Source organism: Capricornis sumatraensis, chromosome 8 (assembly GCF_032405125.1).
Source record: "Capricornis sumatraensis isolate serow.1 chromosome 8, serow.2, whole genome shotgun sequence".
In the NCBI taxonomy this organism is placed as follows: Eukaryota; Metazoa; Chordata; class Mammalia; order Artiodactyla; family Bovidae; genus Capricornis; species Capricornis sumatraensis.
The window spans coordinates 10,580,811-10,594,377 of NC_091076.1; the positions used below are offsets into that span (position 1 = coordinate 10,580,811).

The 13,567-nt window shown below is 59.5% G+C and overlaps 1 protein-coding gene across 1 annotated transcript in view; it reads right to left on the reverse strand.

Annotated features, from left to right (window-relative positions):
- Positions 1-1,872: 1,872 nt before the first annotated feature.
- Positions 1,873-13,567, reverse strand: part of FADS2 (fatty acid desaturase 2) — a 37,668-nt gene continuing 25,973 nt past the window's right edge. The window contains exons 6-12 of the mRNA XM_068978107.1: positions 10,958-11,018; positions 10,497-10,573; positions 5,112-5,209; positions 4,730-4,826; positions 4,357-4,436; positions 3,785-3,910; positions 1,873-3,461 (exon numbers count right to left, since the gene is read on the reverse strand). Coding sequence (XP_068834208.1) covers positions 3,410-3,461; positions 3,785-3,910; positions 4,357-4,436; positions 4,730-4,826; positions 5,112-5,209; positions 10,497-10,573; positions 10,958-11,018 — 591 coding nt within the window. The 3' untranslated portion in view covers positions 1,873-3,409. The remainder of the gene's footprint in view (positions 3,462-3,784; positions 3,911-4,356; positions 4,437-4,729; positions 4,827-5,111; positions 5,210-10,496; positions 10,574-10,957; positions 11,019-13,567) is intronic.

The window sequence follows — 13,567 nt, forward strand, 5'->3', positions numbered from 1 at the left end:
TGCCATCTCCGCCCTGCCCCGCCTGGCTCACCAAAGGCCTCCTCTTGACTCCCAATGGGCCAAGAGGGTCTGAGTGTCCCTTCCCACTGGAAGCCTGGGAACTTGCCAGGCCAGTGACCACCGCTGGGGCTCTAGGTCCACACCCAGCCCGGACTGCCCTGCAGGCCCCTCCTCTGGGCCCGGTGCCTAGCACATGCCCAAGCCACCTGCAACGCTGAGGTACACTGTTACCAGGGTAGACACCTTGCCGTGGTGAGCTCTTATCCCCTCTGCAGGGACTAACTCCCCTCGTCTCCAGCCACTCCACCCAGCCCCTCGCTCCTCTGGGGAGCCATGTGACACTGCTGTGGAGCAGAAAAGCCCAGGCTCTGGGAAATGGCCCTTTCCTTGTGGGGCGCCCCACCAGGGAAGGGGAGGGTGAGGAGCTGGAGTTGAGCTGCCCAGTCCTTTCCTCTGTCCTTCAGCCTCCTCCCCTGTGAATCGAGGTTTGCTTCTGTGACCACCCGGGGGGCTATGAGTTTGGCAAAGGGTGGGGATCAGAAGCCCATGATTCCGTGCTGGGCAAGAGCCTCAGCAGAGTATGGGGAAGGAGGGGCAGTTAGGCAGAGAGCAGGAATGAGTCTCCCCAGTCCCCGGCTCCAAGGGTGGACAAGGTTGGGAGTGTGGAGGAAGAAGTCACAGAAGGTCCAGGCCCCCATCAGCCTGGGCCAGGATTTACCCGATGCCCTCAGAGTGGCAGCAGAATCCTTCCCACCACTCTCCCCCTGCTGGGATTTTGGTTGTCACTGGTGATGGACGCTGCACTTACAGCTGGCTGGGTGTGTGTCTATTACTGTACCATCCTGAGCGTCACAGTGCTGGGCCCAGCCCAGGTAGGAGAGAAGACAGGCACAGGTAAGGGGGGTGGAGGCATGTTCCCCAAGATCCCCCAGACTCCAGGGCCTCTAATGGGTGTCAGGGCAGGGCAAGGCCAAAGGCTCACAGGCTGTTGAGAGATGACCTGTGCCCACCGGGGAATAACACACATGCTAGCCGGATCAGCTGAGTGTCCCTGCCAGCTACACTGAGGTCACAGGTGAAGGAGCGTAGAGGACAGGGGTCCTCTCGAGCCCTCCCCGCCCCCGCTGGGAGCAGACGCAAGGCCAGGTGGGGAGCTTCTGAGGTTCTGGCTCCCGGAAACCTCTTGGCACTTCCCTGGCACTCCCAGCTTGACCTGCCAAGCTGAGCCAGCCCAGAGGGGAGGGCATAGAGAGCAGTGTAGGGGCCACTAGGAGGCTCACTGCCCTGGCATGTTCCTTGGGAATTTTTCCAGGCTTGTGGGACCCAAAGAGCCCCTGCATGGGCACAGGGGCCACAAGACACCTGATCTCCAGGGCTCCCCTCAGCCCTTTCTGAGACTCTGCCCCTAGGGCTTGGTACACTGACAAGGAAGGGGTAGGGCCGAGGTTGGCAGAAGCAAGTGACCTGGGGCCTGCGGGTGGTCCCTCAAGAGGGGAATAACGAATGAGGATGTCAAGGTGGCCTGTGCCCCCCAGAGACCTTTAGAAAGCCTCACTCCACAGAGTCCCCAGGAAGGAGGGCTCACTAATCTGAGCCATTTGCCCAAAACCCCTGGCCTGATGTGCATTTTAGGGAAGGGGAAAGGAAGTTCTCTTTGAGCAAAGGTGTGGAGGTGGGGTGGGGGTGGGGGGATAGACAGAGGAAAGTGCTCCCAGCGCAAAGCAGACCCCCTTCTCCATACTCCATTGACACCCCACCCAGCATCAGCAAACAGGAAGTGGAGGAGAATCAGGCCAGCGCTGAACAAGGAAGTCAGAATAAAATCACTTCATTTATTTCCAAAAGTGTAGAGGTGGGGAAGCAACATAATAAAAATTAAGGTCAGTTCCCTATGGATCCATTCTGCCTCAGGGGAGGGGCAGTGGCTCTTTGGGCCGGCCTGTTCTCAGTGGGAGGGCTTCAGGCAGTCTGATCGCCCGTTGCCATAGCAACCCTCAGGTCCATCACCAGTCAGAGCTGGTCCCTCCTGCCCCACCCTCCCCTGGAGCTATCTACGGGTTAGTGGGTTAATTTCCAGATGCAGCCGCTCTGAACCCTCCCAGTGGCCGCCAGGTTCCCCACCCTCTCACTTTCCTGTCCCCTCAGCTGTCTGGCCTTCGGCCCCAACCCCTCTTTGTCCCATTGGGTACCCCCACCCCCACCAAGTCCCCGGCTTCTCTGGGTCACCCTCCTCTGGGACTCCTTCCCTCTGTCTCCTGACAGTCAGGGCCACGGAGGCCTCAGTAAGTGAGCCCAGCTCAGCCCACTGTGGGGCCTGGGAAGGCTGCAGAGGGGCTGGGGGGTGGGAACAGGCAGATCGTCCCAAGGCCCAGTCCCACTGCCACCCCCGGCAGAACGCATCCTGTAGCAAAAGGTTAAAAACTTCTAAAAGACACAAGAGCGTGATGGACCGGGAAGGAGCGTGTCTATGTGGGCAGCCCCAACGTGGGGAGGCGCTGTGATGAGCTTCTGGGCTCCAGTGCCCACTCGCAACCTGGAGGGCGTAAGTCCGCACCAGCCAAGTGGCCAGGGACTGGCTGGCACTGCCTGGCAGTAACAGAGCACTCTGGGGGTACAATCCGATTGCTCCAGAATCTTGGGTCTCCCAACCAGAACAAACATCTGAGCCTACAGGCCGGCTCAACCCTGACCTGGCCATTGCTTCTGCTGAGCTCTTCTGTGGCCCTGCCCCGCTGGACCCGAGGTCACAGGCTCTGGACTTGGGAGGCAGCAGGATGGAACTGCTGAGCCCTGGGTCAGAGGGCTCCGGTGGGGCCAGGACGTTTCCCTGGGTCTGGAGGCATGAACTGGCTGCAACACGGGCGAAGGGAGCCTGGCATCAGGGCCAGGGCCCTGGACATCTGAAGAGAAAGTGGGGCCTGCAGGGGCGCCGCCAGTACCGACCCAGCAGTGGGAGGGAGACCCGGGGAATCCAGCACACCATCACCCCACAGAAGGGCAGAGAGTGGGTGGCCGTCCGAGGCAGTGGGGCCATCCTGCAGGCTCAGGGAGCTGTCCCACCTGCCGGCTGGGACCCAGCCCTGCGGATCTCAAGAGCAGGGAGAAAAGAGGGTGATGTGAAGCCTGGAGGCCAGGCTGCAGGGGCTAACAGGCCGCACCTGTGCGAGTCTGGTCTGGCTGACGCTTCAGGACGGGGTGGAGGCGGGGCAGGACCCAGGAGGGAGGGTGTCAGAGGGAGGCGTGAACACCGCGAAACCAGACAGCGAGAGAGGAAAGGCGGAGCCTCAAGTCTGTGGGCCACGCACCACAGCCTCCTGAAGCCCCTCTGAACAGAACCCCGCCCTCCCCTTCAGCCACCACCCCCACCTGCTCCCCCCACCGTCCCCGTGGGCGCCCCGAGGCTGCAGCTTCATTTGTGGAGGTAGGCGTCCAGCCACAGCTGCCCAGACTTCCTCAGGGACCTGGGAAGAGGAGGAAACGGACAGTCAGGGAGCGGGTCGACGGGGCCGAGGGGCCAGGGAGCCCAGGGAGTCAGGGTCTGCCGGCGTGGGGGCCTCCTCTCAGCTCTTCATCAGGAGCCCAGGGACCCCCGGGGAGGGACCTCGTCCAACCCAGACAGAGGCCAGGCAGTCCCTAGCGACAGAGGGGCCAGGTGGGGGCACCCGTGCCAGCAGGGCCCCTCTGGTCTCCACCTCAGGCAGTCCCACGACCACGTGCCTCCCAATCCTCTCCCTGTCCCCTGGGGACCTGGGGGGTCCCCAGCCCCCGTGCCCGCCCGCCTTACCCGATGATGTCTTGCAGGGCCCGAAGCAGCGGCTTCTCCTGGTACTCAACGCCGTGCTTGGCGCACAGGGACCTCACCAGGGGGGCGATCTTGTGCAGGTTGTGCCGGGGCATGGTGGGGAAAAGGCTGGGGAGAGCACGGGGGCAGGCGTGAGGGCTGGCCCACCGTCTCCACCGCCCAGACGGAGGCTGGCCAGGCCCGGGAGACCCTGTCTGCCTCTCCCTGCGTGCCCGCAGGGTGGCTCGCCTGCAGCAGGAAAGGGCTGGGCCTCGGGCTTCCTGTCAATAAAGGGACCAGTCGCCCATCCTGCCAGGCTCACGGGATCTAGGAGGATGCCAGGCCCCATGTGCAGGGGTGGGCGCCTCTGTGATCATGTGGCCTGGGGAACAAGAACCCAGGCCTCAAGGGGGCTGGCGGGTGGTCGGGGGGCGGAGATACAGTCTAGGGTCGTTGGGGGAAAGACAGACAGAAGGAGCCCCCACCTGCTGCCCTCTGCCAGGTGAAGCTGGTGGTAACTTGCCTCCACTGTATGCCCTCCACCCGCCCCCCTCCCTGCCCACGCCTGTGCTCACTGGTGCTCGATCTGGAAGTTGAGGTGCCCACTGAACCAGTCATTGAAGAAGGACTGCTCCACGTTGCAGGTGGCTGCCAGCTGTTGGGGAGAAGGGGGGTGAGTGGCTGGGAGCGGAAGCACAAAGGGACCCCTCTCCTTTCTGCAAGGCCCAGCCTTCCCTGGGTCTCACCACCCTGCCCCAGTTCCCACTGGCCCCTCCAGAAGCTCCCGGCCACCCTCTCCTGCCTGGCCCTGGCCCTCTCCAGTGGAAGGACACCGGCAGCCCCAGGGAAGGGCAGGATAGCGCAGGGCCTACGGGGCAGCCACGCTCCTGGGGACGTGGACCTGGGCTCCATGGGGCCCCCCTGGCAGCCAGCGCTGGCTGCCCTCACCTGGCTGCTGAACCAGTCGCGGTAGGGCTCTCGGTCAATCTCCATGACGATGTGATTCATCTGTGTGACCCACACAAACCAGTGGCTCTCCAGGAACCTGGAAAGGGGCTCGGCTCAGTGTGCAGCCTGGCGGCTCAGGCTCCACAGGGTCCGGGGAATCGGTAGGGTCCGGGGAATCGGTGGGAACCGAGTGTCTCTCCCAACCCCAAACGGGGCAAGGTGGGTACAAGTGGAGGGGGTTGAGTGAAGCCCCTTGATGAGGGGCCCGGGCAGAAAGTGGGACCTCTGACGCTTTCCTCGGCCGGGAGGGGCCTCACATCAAACCCCCATCAGCACCAGTGCTTGGGGGCCGAGGGGCTAGTAGCCAGCAAAACTCAGGCACCTGATGAAGTTGAGGAAAAGGATGGATCCCAGGACACCATAGAAAGGGATGTAGGTGACGAAGAAACGGGTGTAGTAGCTGATGGCCCAGGCCAAGTCCTGCGGAGAGAAACACAGTTAGACGTGGGAGTGTCTTGCCCTCCTGGGCACGGGGTCCCAACCACAGGTGTGTACACAGCAAGCCCAGCTCACCGCTGAGTGAAGGCAGCCAAGAAACCCTACGGGCCTCCAGGAAGCTGGACACTGGGTCCAGCTAAGGATCCGAGGCCTGCCAGAGGAGGGTGTATACGACAGTCTTTATGTCTAGGAGAAGGCTGAGCGGCTTTGGCAACATGGAGGGGCTACCGGCTCTCCATCTAGGGAAACCTGCAGGGATGGGGACTAGCACCCTGGTTCTGGGGATTCTGGAGGCGTACCACAACGTGCACACGCCCCCGACACCCGCAGGCTCACAGACTGCTCGCTGGCACCCAACGAGTTGGGGTCCTTACTCCAGCACGGCAAAGGCCAGGACGCCGCCCATCACCCACCTCAGGACCCTCCCAGCAGCCTGACAGTGCTGGCCCTCTCCCCACACCCACGTCTCCTCCCAGCCCCTCTTCCGTTCTGCTCTCTTCCTGGGCAAGCACCCCCCTCACTCCCCCAGCTGCCTCCACGGCCCTGCAACCGTGGCAAACGGAGTGAACTGTCTTAGTTCCAAGCCCACTGTCCACCCCTGCTAAGCCCTCCCATTCCACCCAGAGTAGCCACAGGGACTGGCGACCACTCTGCTCAGCCACCCTGCCCCAGCTTGTTCCCACCTCAGGGCCTTTGCACTGACTGTTTCCACCCCCGCATCACTTCTCCCCCTCGGCAGGATAGCGATGAGAGCACAGGCTCCGCCCTGTTATCTGTGTGTGCTAAGTCTCTTCAGTCGTGTCCAGCTCTTTGCAGCCCTATAGACTGAATAGCCCACCAGGCTCCTCTGTCCATAGGATTCTCCGGGCAAGAATACCGGCATGGATTGCCACGCCCTCCTCCAGGGGATCTTCAGGACCCCGGGATCACGGGATCAAACCCGTCTGTCTCCTGCATTCTTTACCACTAGTGCCCCTTGTGGCTATTCTGTGTAGCTTGTAAGTAATTTTCTGAGCTGTGTCTCTGATCCTCCATCTTCAGTATGGGAAAAGAATATCCCCTCAAGGTTCTACAGGCCTGAAGGTGTGGCAACAATAAGCAGAGCTTGCAAGTCTGAGCTCTAACGACTCCGGTCCCGGCACCAGTTTGCTGCCAGAGACCTTCGACATGCAAGCTGGATCATGCCACTGCCATCCCCAAAGCCATCACGAGCCTCCTGCCCTGTCGGGGGGTAAAAGACAAAATCCAGCCTCCCAGTAGGATGCACGGGTCCCTCACATGCCTGTCCACCGTCCTGGCCTTGCCTGCAGCCTGTCACGTCTCCCACGGCCCAGCCAGGCCGTGCTGTGTCTAGCTGGATCTGCCCGGAGGCTCCTCCCCTTATCTGCTCAGCAAACATCCTTCATCAGAGCTCTGTTCGGTTATCTCCACAAGCATTCAGTGAACACCTTCCCTGTGTCAGGGGCTGAGTTAGGTGCTGGAGGTAAACGGGAGTGCTTGAGAACCCCTTGTCTGGAAGGACAGACTTTAGACAGAGATCCCTCCCATAGCATATGGAAGGGGTGATGGCAGCATGGCGTACGGTCCCAACCCTGTCCTGATTTAGAAAGACTCCTGTCAGGAGGTGGTGCCGAGCCGGGCTGGGATATAGTGAAGGGTGGCCAAGCAAAGAACAGGAGGATGGATGTTTGCAGAAATGACAATGCGAAGAGAAGTCCGGAGAGGCGAGCAGGCAGGGGCTGTGTTTACATGTAGATTACATGCTCCATATACTCCAGCCCAAGCGCTCCAGGTGGGGGCAAGAGGCGGTGGCCAGGTCACATCCGCCTGGGGGAGACTGGCCTCTATTTTGGCGGCAAGGAAGAAGACCCACTGTGCTTTAAACGACAAGAATGTGGTTCCATTTGAATCTTAAAAATAGGTCCCTGCCAACTGAAGGTGAGGAGATTCGGTTATTCCAGGAGCTCAGGGATGAAATGAGGGAGGCCCAATCCAGGACCCCCGGCCCTGCCGAGAGGGCAACAGTCTCCAGGACTCTAGGAGGCGGGGGCAGTTCTGTGCAGAGACTGCTTGGTCATGGTGAACCCAGGCTGGTCCCCGGTGTCGGTGTCATCAGCTGGGGAGGGAAGGAATGGGAAGAGTGGCTGGGGAGGGGACTGAAGGGCCAGCAGTGGGCAGACGGCAAGACCTCAGGACTGAGGTGCTCTGTAAGGGTACGTGTGCGACTAAGAAGTCGTTCAGTCATGTCCAGCTCTTTTCGACTCCATGGACTATAGCCCGCCAGGCTCCTCTGTCCATGGGATTCTGAATATTGGAGTGGGTTGCCATTCCCTTCTCTGCGGGATCTTCCTGACCCAGGGATCGATCCTGAGTCTCCCGCACGGCAAGCAGATCCTTTACGATCTGAGCCACCAGGGGAGCCTTAAGGGGGTGGGGGAAGCCAGTACTTTAAGTTCTGTTTCTACTTTTCATCACATTCATTTTATTTCCTTTTCTGTGTGTTTGCAGTGCAGCAGTATGTACACATATGTTAACGGAGGTGTGTGCTTATTAACTGTGGTGCAAAACGATACAGGACCATGGGCCACTGGTGTCAGGGGTGAAGGGGCAAAGGAGGTGCAGGGAGACAGAGGTGGAGGAGAACCAGTAGAGGCTGGACTCGGAAGCTGGCAGGGAGAATTTCAAGGAGTGGACGGTGGGATCAGATGCAACGGACCTCCAGGAAGTTGAGGCCTGGGGACAGCCCCAAGATGTAGCCACTGGCAATGCTGGTTGGCCTTTGGAGCTGGACAGTTCTCAGCAGTGTGGGGGGTAGGGGTTGGAGGAGCTGTCCCAGGCATGGCATGGTGCCCACGAGGGGGCAGGTACACTCCATCCTCCCTGAGTTGTGACAATCAAAAATGTCTCCCTGGACTTCCCTGGCGGCTTAAGTGGTTAAGACTCTGTGCTTCCAACGGCAGTGGGCCAGAGTTCGATCCCTCATCAGGAAACTAAGATCCTGCATGCTATGAGGTGCGGCCAAAAAAATCCCCCAATTCTCCCCGATGCTGCCAGTGGCTCAACAGAATTGCTCCCACTGAGGACCACCACCCCAGGTCACAGCTGCACGGGGCAACTAAGCTCACAGTTACCATGAATCAGAAAACCACAGCACGGGACAGGCCTCTGCCATGCGGGCCTCTGAGGGGTGCACTTTCTTCTGGCGCTAAGCCTGGTACAGTCAGCTACTGCTGTGCAGTAGAAGCCCAAGCTTGAACCCTACTCCCTGGCAAGAGAGCCCTGCCCCCAAGGGCCTGATCAAATGTCCCAGGCTGGGCCACCTGAGCCGGTTCAGGTATAAAGTCTGATTCCCTTTCCCACTGTGCCTATTTCATGCTTTGTCCTTCAGGGAACACACACAGTGAAAATTTTTTAAAAAGGGATTAAATATTCATGTCAGGCATCTGCCATGAAAGCAGATTAGAGTGTCCCGAGCAGCCAGGGCTCAACAGTCACCACAGGGGCAGGAGAGCTGGGTTCCAGTTCCCACCCCCTCACTGACCCAGAAACTCCCTCCCTGCAGCCCAGATGCGCCTTAATGGCCAGACACGGCTGCCCTGATAGCTCAGCTGGTAAAGAATCCACCTGCAATGCAGGAGACCCCGGGTCGATTCCTGGGTCAGGAAGATCCCCTGGAGAAGGGATAGGCTACCCACTCCAGTATTCTTGGGCTTCCCTTGTGGCTCAGCTGGTAAAGAATCTGCCTGCAATGCGGGAGACCTGGGTTCGATCCCTGGGTTGGGAAGATCCCTTGGAGAAGGGAAAGGCTACCTACTCCAGTATTCTGGCCTGGAGAATAGTCCATGGGGCTGCAAAAAGTCGGACACGACTGAATGACTTTCACCGTGGGTGGCACTGCCTAACTGTTCCTGGAGCACAGTGGGTACTGATAAAAAGCATGCCCTACAAGCGTGTAGTACAGGTTTTACCAGCACAGGGCTGGCAAGGACTTCCAAATCCCTCCTCTTCCCCGAACAACCCCAACCTGCTCCCGAGTTCCAGGCTGGCCCTCTTAGCAGAATCAACAGGCACCTCTGCCAATAACACCAAGGGAAGCATGTAAGACAAAGTACTTTGAAGTCCTTCAATTGCTATACAAACATGAGGGCCTGTTACTGAGAGAGCAGTGTCCAGGGTGTGGGATGGGGGTGAGTCCAGGCGGTGGCACTGGAAGGTTCTCATGCCTGATCCACCCCTTGGTGTCACCTTGGGCAAGCCCCAAATTCTCAGAGTTTCAGTATCTTACGAACCTGGGTTTTATAAAACAAAAAAAGACCAGCGATACTGACTAAGTGTCCGCTTGGTCTGGAAGGCACGGGTCTTGCCCCTGTCCCTATCCCAGTCCCAGTACACCCTGTTCTGCCAAAAGCAGGTTCTGCCCAGGGCAACCACCTCCCCCAGGGCCTCCCATCACGAGCATATTGTCCTCTTCCGAGAACCACACCTGCGTGTCTACATCAAGCCAAGGACCGTCCCTCTCCAGGGTCCCCTTCTCTCTCTGGAGTGATGGGCGGGATTGTGTCCCCTAAAATGACTCTTCATCCCCAGGACCTCACAGTGGGACCTTATTTGGAGACAGTGTCATTAGTGAAGATGTGGTCGCTAGGGAGGGCCCTAATCCATGACTGGTGTCCTAAGACAGAGGGGAAACCCGGAGGCAGAAACACCCACAGAGAAGACGTTGGCCATCCATGTGTCAGAGACAGAGGCCGGCCCAAACCATTTCTCACAGCCCCCAGAAGGGCCAACCCTGCAGACTCCTTGATCTTGGACTCTAGTCTCCAGAGCTGTGAGACAATGTGATCCTGTCGTTTAACAGAAGTGCCTGCGGCACGTTCTCACGCAGATTTAGCAAACTAAGCGCCAGGCTGCTCTCCATTTACCAACCGGAGAGCAGTGTGACCTGGTCCACTGGCTCTTAGGGGCCTCACGGGGACTCAGGAGGGTACTGGCTGGAGCCTTGGATGGGTGGACTGCGTGTGACTCATCACTCGGCCTTCAGGAAGTTTCTGAAGGGCTCTGCCAAGGCAGGGGCTCTCCCAGTGGACGCCCTGCATGGCGGGATCTTTCGGGCTGGGGTGCTATGGCCTCGCTGGCTCCTGCTGGCCTCAGAACAAGTCCCTTCCTGAGAGTGACAAGGCAGTCACACCGGGAGGAGATGCCCGGGGACATGGGCCGATCCAGGTTCTAGTCGCCCTCCTCCCCACACTCCTGGGTCCCCTGGACTCACCACCCAGTCCTTGCGAACGATCATGGTCATGATGATCTGGTACTGGAAGTACAAAGGGATGAGCAGCGGCGGCCCAACTGCAAGAGAGAGACAGGAGAGGGGCTTGGAGCGGCCTCTCCCACCCGGCAGGGCTGGAAGATGCGGAGGAACCAGGGGGCAGAAGCCAGGATGTGGTGCCAGCTCTGTAGCTCCCGGGCAGAGGAGACCGGAACCCTGGCGCCCTGAGAAGGGGGCTGGGAGTGCCCGCTGGCACCCTGCCCAGGAAGCCCGAACGTGGCATCTGGGTGTCTGGGCCGGTGTCCCTTCTGTGTATCACGGGCCATGATGGGTTTGTGACTGTTGCTGCTCTGACAGCTTTGGTGTCACTTTCTGGGTCTGGAAGGGTGTCAGGTGGGAGCAGGGATGGATAGCCACATTGGGGTGGGAAGGAGGTCGGGGTTGTGGGGCGCCCCGGCACTCACTCAGGAAGAAGTACTCATGCTGGTGGTTGTAAGGCAGGTATTTCAGCTTCTTCTTGCCGTACTGAGGAGAGAAGCAGAAACTGTGAGCCCCCAGCACCCCTCGGACCCCCGCCTCCCATGCTTTCCTCCACCTGCTCTGCAGTCCCTGTTCCTTCCTCCCGCCCAGGGGGGCTTTCTGTCCCTCTGCACCCTGGGCCCCTCTCGGCTCCCGATTGCTCTGGCCAACACTTCCTCAGCCCTCGCTGGGCGCACCAATCCCAAGCTGGCCTCTCAGCTCAGGCGCTCCTCTATGAGCTAGTGCTTCCAAAGCTGAAGCTCGGGGTCAAGTCACTGCCCACGGCCACACAAGAAGCGGGCTGGCCGGGATTTGAACCCAAGAAAGCGGACTCAGAGCCCATGAGACAGGCAGCAGATCAATGTTTGTTGAATGAATGCACTACGGAACAAGGAACTGGGGTGGGGGGGTGTGTAGAGGCACTCGGAGCTCCCTGGCCAGCTTGTAACCCTTTGGAGAGAGAAAAGCTCCTGGGTCCTCCTGAGGAGCTCCCTGGAGCCCTCAGTGGGTGGGAGGACCCAGGTTAAGGGCTCGGGAAATTGTTACCAGTCACCAGGTCAAGCATCTAGTCCCTCAAGCCGCCTGCAGTTTCCAGTCTGAGACTTGACACTTGAGGTTCCAGGCCAGGGGGAGTCACCACACGGACTCTTCAGGACATACCTGGTCACCTGGTCTTACCCCGGGCACTCTGATGCCCAGGTATGCCACTCAGGAGGGCTGAGAGGTCTGGCTGGGGTGTGGACATCCTCACTGTACAAAGCGAGTGTGAGCCCGGGTTGGGGTGGGGAGACCTATGGCCCCACAGGGTTCCTGCAAGCCCCTTACTGCCAAAGTCCAGGCCCCCGAGGACCAGCCCACCCTGTTCCTTGGGGAATGAGACCAAAAGATGCCGCTCACAGAGGGGGACCTGCTCTTGCCTGCAATGCTGGGGGCCTGCTCTGCCTCTCACCAGCTGAGACCCTGCACAGGTCACTTAGCCTGCCTGAGCCCTGCTTGGTGTCCAAATCACTGACAGCTAAGAGGAGTCAATGAGAACACAGGCATGAATGCCAGGGGCTGACCCTTGGGACACGGCTCTTCCCCTGCCCCCTACCTCCCGCCCCCAGCTCCGAAGGTCGGTGCCACCCTCATCGCATGACGTCCACTCTTGCTTATTGCAGCCAGAAGATCAAAGCATGTTACAGAGGGAGGAACCCTGGATGTCCTCTGGACCAATGCTCCCATTCTCCAGGGGAGAACACAGAGGTGGAGTGAGCGCCAGCATCACAGGGAGGGCCCACGGAAGAGCCCTGGCTGAGAGCAGGGCCAAGTCTGGCCCCCAGGGCATTCACCTTGGCACCAGTGACCACGGGGCTGGCACACGTGCTGAAGCACCATCAGAATCTATCTGTTTGGTCTGTGTGGCCTCCTGTGCCTTGACAGAGGTCTCACCCAATCCCCAGAATGCACAAATCCTTTGCATGAAGGCTGTCGTTAAGACTGAGGCTGGTGGTCCAGTGGTTACGAATCCACCTGCCAACGCAGGAGATGTGGGTTCGATCCCTGGTCGGGGAACTGAGATCCCACATGCGTCAGGGCAACTAAGCCCATGTGCCATAACTTCTGAAGCCCATGTGCCTAGAGTCCTCGAGCAGCAACAAGAGAAGTCACCGCAATGAGAAGCCCTTGCATCCTAAACAGAGAGTAGCCCCTGCTCACCGCAACGAGAGAAAGCCCATGCACAGCAATGAAGACCCAGCCCCGCCAAATATAAATAAACAAAATTTAAAAGCTCCAGCCTACTGATTGTCAGTCGGGAGGAGTCAGCCTTTGGACAGGAGTCTGCACTCTCCACCCCACCCCCTAGGCCAGCCTCTGAAATAAAAGGAACTTTTCTTTCTACCAATCTTGACTCTTATATATATTAAAAAAAAAAAAAAGATTGAGGCAGGGCTTGGAGAGATCCCAGTCAGGGCACCCCAGACACAGTCCTGGACAATGTTGCAGGGGAGGGAGGGATTAGAGGCATCCCCCTAAGTGAGTGGTCTGGTGGTCTGGGTTCTGTCCCCTTGCTCCCCTCCGAGCTCCTGTTCTTCCTCCTAGAAGCCAGGAAACAGGCCCAGACTTTGCAGGCTTCTCCGGCCCTGACAGGTGCCCTCCTCACCACCCCTCTGCCCGACAGGTTGTCCCGAGGGACAGCCCCAGGCCCAGAGGAACCTCAGGCTGGCTCAGCTCTATTCTGGGAGTAAGCACTAGGGGCAGGATAGGCTGGCAGAGGGTCACAGAGGGACTTGGCAGTGGGCACATCTGGGGAGCTGGTTTGAAGCTGCATTTGCACAGCAAGCACCCTGTCTGCACTGATCCGTGGTGCCCTGTAGAGGGTGACAGGAAATTACTGGGCTAATGCTCCCTGGCTAATGCTCCCTGGCAGGTCAGCACTACCGGCTCCTGCGTGCATCCCTTCAAGGCCCTAGACTGCCCTGTGGGAGCTGCCAGGTCCCTGCCCCCAGGCAGCGGCTGGCCCCTCTGCCCACCCCTGAGGGCACCGGCTTTGGGGTGGGGGGCTCCAGATTTGG